The 2,500-nt window shown below is 38.8% G+C and overlaps 1 protein-coding gene and 1 long non-coding RNA gene across 2 annotated transcripts in view; both read right to left on the bottom strand.

The window, feature by feature from the left end:
• Positions 1-87: 87 nt before the first annotated feature.
• Positions 88-1,886, bottom strand: LOC134445211 (uncharacterized). The gene is made up of 5 exons (XM_063194289.1): positions 1,835-1,886; positions 1,274-1,462; positions 1,030-1,192; positions 859-923; positions 88-539 (listed from the first exon to the last, which is right to left on the bottom strand). Exons 2-5 carry the CDS (start codon positions 1,457-1,459, stop codon positions 249-251), a joined length of 705 nt encoding a protein of 234 aa, XP_063050359.1. The 5' UTR covers positions 1,460-1,462; positions 1,835-1,886; the 3' UTR covers positions 88-248.
• Positions 1,887-2,039: 153 nt separating this feature from the next.
• LOC134445210 (uncharacterized) overlaps positions 2,040-2,500 on the bottom strand; it is a 561-nt gene continuing 100 nt past the window's right edge. Inside the window, exons 1-3 of the long non-coding RNA XR_010034204.1 lie at positions 2,455-2,500; positions 2,274-2,361; positions 2,040-2,175 (exon numbers count right to left, since the gene is read on the bottom strand). The exon at positions 2,455-2,500 is cut by the window's right edge and continues 100 nt beyond it. This is a non-coding gene — a long non-coding RNA (uncharacterized LOC134445210). The remainder of the gene's footprint in view (positions 2,176-2,273; positions 2,362-2,454) is intronic.

Genomic DNA, 2,500 nt, shown 5'->3' with positions numbered 1-2,500 from the left:
TCATCAAAACACACACACACACACACACACACACACACACACACACACACACACACACACACACACACACACACACACACACACACACACACACACACACACACACACACACACACACACACAAGGGCGCTGGGAATAACATAGCAAGGCTGCACAGCGCTGGTGTAACAAATAAATCTAATCCTAGTGACATAACACACACACCTTTGAATAAAAGACAATTTAAAAAAAACATGTTTCTAAGTAATCTAATTGTAGGACATTAATTGGTTATGCATTTTGAGGACAGGGAGGGGAATCTTTGTATTGTTGGGCAATTTTAGCAAGAATTTTTCGATAAAGGTAAGGGTGTTAACTATTGGCGTGGGGTATGAAACGTTGAAAAGAAAATAAACACAGAACAGACATTCAATTGATTCTGGGATGGACAATTTTGCTTTGACAATGGTTTTTCCATCCAGATGGATGCTGATGTTCTCTGCTTTCAGGGCATTCAGGGACCCGTGGAAAACGATGGTTGGGTTCGGGCTGACTGGTTCCTGAGTGGGACAAAAGAATATCAGAATATCAGGACTTGTAATTGAAGGAGTCTTTTCCAAAACACAATAAAAATAATTTTCATAAAATGTCATGAACATCAAGACAACATCAGAAGAATTGGAACTGGGTTAATGCTATTTTATACAAAAAGGATTCCAAAAAACGCTTGATATTTTGTGAATGAAATCAAAATGCTGCCTTTTTCAAAACATTCAAGGACAATAGCACAAGGTCAACATATGAACTGTTAAAGCCAGGCTTAAGCATTGCTTCGAGGGAAATGTGTGTAAAATTTGTGCCATGCAAATATGTACATACCTCTATACAGTAAATGAAATTACTGTCCTCTCTGAACAAGCTTGGCAGCAGTAGCAGGGCAGCGTCTGTTATGACAAAAGAAATGAACAGTCACTTAGGCATATTCAAGGTCATTGCAACAACAATGACATTCTTTGAGTTGAGTTGTCAGGTTTGATAAAGAGAACTCACTCTTCATCCCAGCCTCATCGGAGTCATCCAGCAGGGTCCGTGAAACTGGTTTCGGGTCTTTTTTCTCCCTCATGGCTTTGATGATGTTGTGCGCCACTCCCTCCAACTCCGTTGTAAGGTTGGTGACATCGATCCCATGCCTGAGCATCATTTCATGGCGCAACTGTAACAGAAGACATAAATAGTAAATAACACAGTATGCATCTGGCTAAGATTTATTTTGTCCCATACTACATTTACTCACTAGAATAGGATTTCCAAGGAATGGAAATTGTTCCATGACGTGCTCTGTTGCTTTGGTCATGTCCGCCGTCCGCTGCAAAAGTGTCCTCCTCATTCGCACTTTGATCTGCTGTATGTTGGGTGCAGCTTTCCTCATCTCTTGCGCTATGTATTTCATATGCTCTGCGTAGCTCGTGTCATCCTCCATACACTGTAATTGTAAAGTAACCTTAAGTATAACACACAAGACAACATGTGAACAATGAGTTGAGTGAGTGACTCCAGGTGCTTGTTACAAGTTAACTTTTAAAACCTTTTAAAACTTTTAAAACCTCTAAATTAACACCCACAAACCAGCCAAATACTGGTGGAAATTCAGTTTGACTGGTAGAAAAGAAAACGTATTAGCCACTTTGACTGATAGAGACTGTATTTCTGTGAAGTAAAATTTAACATCTACAAGCTAAATTGGCTAATGATGAAAAAAAGTTAATTTATAGCCCTGCTAACATTGTACACTTACGAAACATGACCATGTCACAATTATTAGAAACAATATGGACACATAAAAAATAGATAATACCTCTTGTGAAGAGTTAGGCACTGGCTGAACTGTTGATGGAGGGTGTCCTCTCCTTTTGGCAATCTGGTGTATGTATAAAAGAATAATCAAGAATTAGTGTGGTTTGTTTAAAGCCACCACAGTTAACTGGCTGCAAACAGTGTACACATAAGGACAGTACACAAGCAAAAAATGATTTGGGAAACATGTACCATTTGAGTAGAGGAATGGCAGTCAGTCATCTGGGCGGAGGTCCTCTTCTTTGAGCCATATTTGACTTTCATCTCTTCCACTACAGCTGAATTCAGAAGAGGCCTTCTCTCCTTCTTAAATTTGTTACGCAAACATTCCAATAGTGTTGCCTAAAGATAAAAAGGCAAAGGGAGTTGTGAGAGTTTGTTAGTGTTGATAAAAAACAAACTCACTATCATTGATGTGCACGTATGTGTACTATACATACATGTCCAGAAGAGCTGCCATCCTTTAAAAAAGGATATTTCATTGTCAGGGTACCCAGAACGTCTCCGTACATTTTGTGACTGGGATACCTACATAATAAAAACAGCACATTATCAATGCATAGCATCCCGGTTAACAAAAACAACATACAGTATGTCATAATAATATATAAATGTATTCACCATGTGTGTTTAGTGATGTTGTCAAACAACACTTGAATCAACAGTG

This window comes from Engraulis encrasicolus, chromosome 3 (assembly GCF_034702125.1).
Source record: "Engraulis encrasicolus isolate BLACKSEA-1 chromosome 3, IST_EnEncr_1.0, whole genome shotgun sequence".
In the NCBI taxonomy this organism is placed as follows: Eukaryota; Metazoa; Chordata; class Actinopteri; order Clupeiformes; family Engraulidae; genus Engraulis; species Engraulis encrasicolus.
The sequence above is the reverse complement of the archived record's forward strand: the minus strand, read 5'-3'. Positions and strand labels throughout refer to the sequence as shown.

Excerpts from the sequence above, each read along its gene's own strand:
- LOC134445211 (XM_063194289.1), bottom strand. The coding sequence starts at position 1,459 with ATGGAGGATGACACGAGCTACGCAGAGCATATGAAATACATAGCGCAA. Across the intron at positions 924-1,029 it reads CGATGAGGCTGGGATGAAGA|ACGCTGCCCTGCTACTGCTG; the intron begins GTGAGTTCTCTT and ends TTGTCATAACAG. Across the intron at positions 540-858 it reads ATTTCATTTACTGTATAGAG|GAACCAGTCAGCCCGAACCC; the intron begins GTATGTACATAT and ends TGTCCCACTCAG.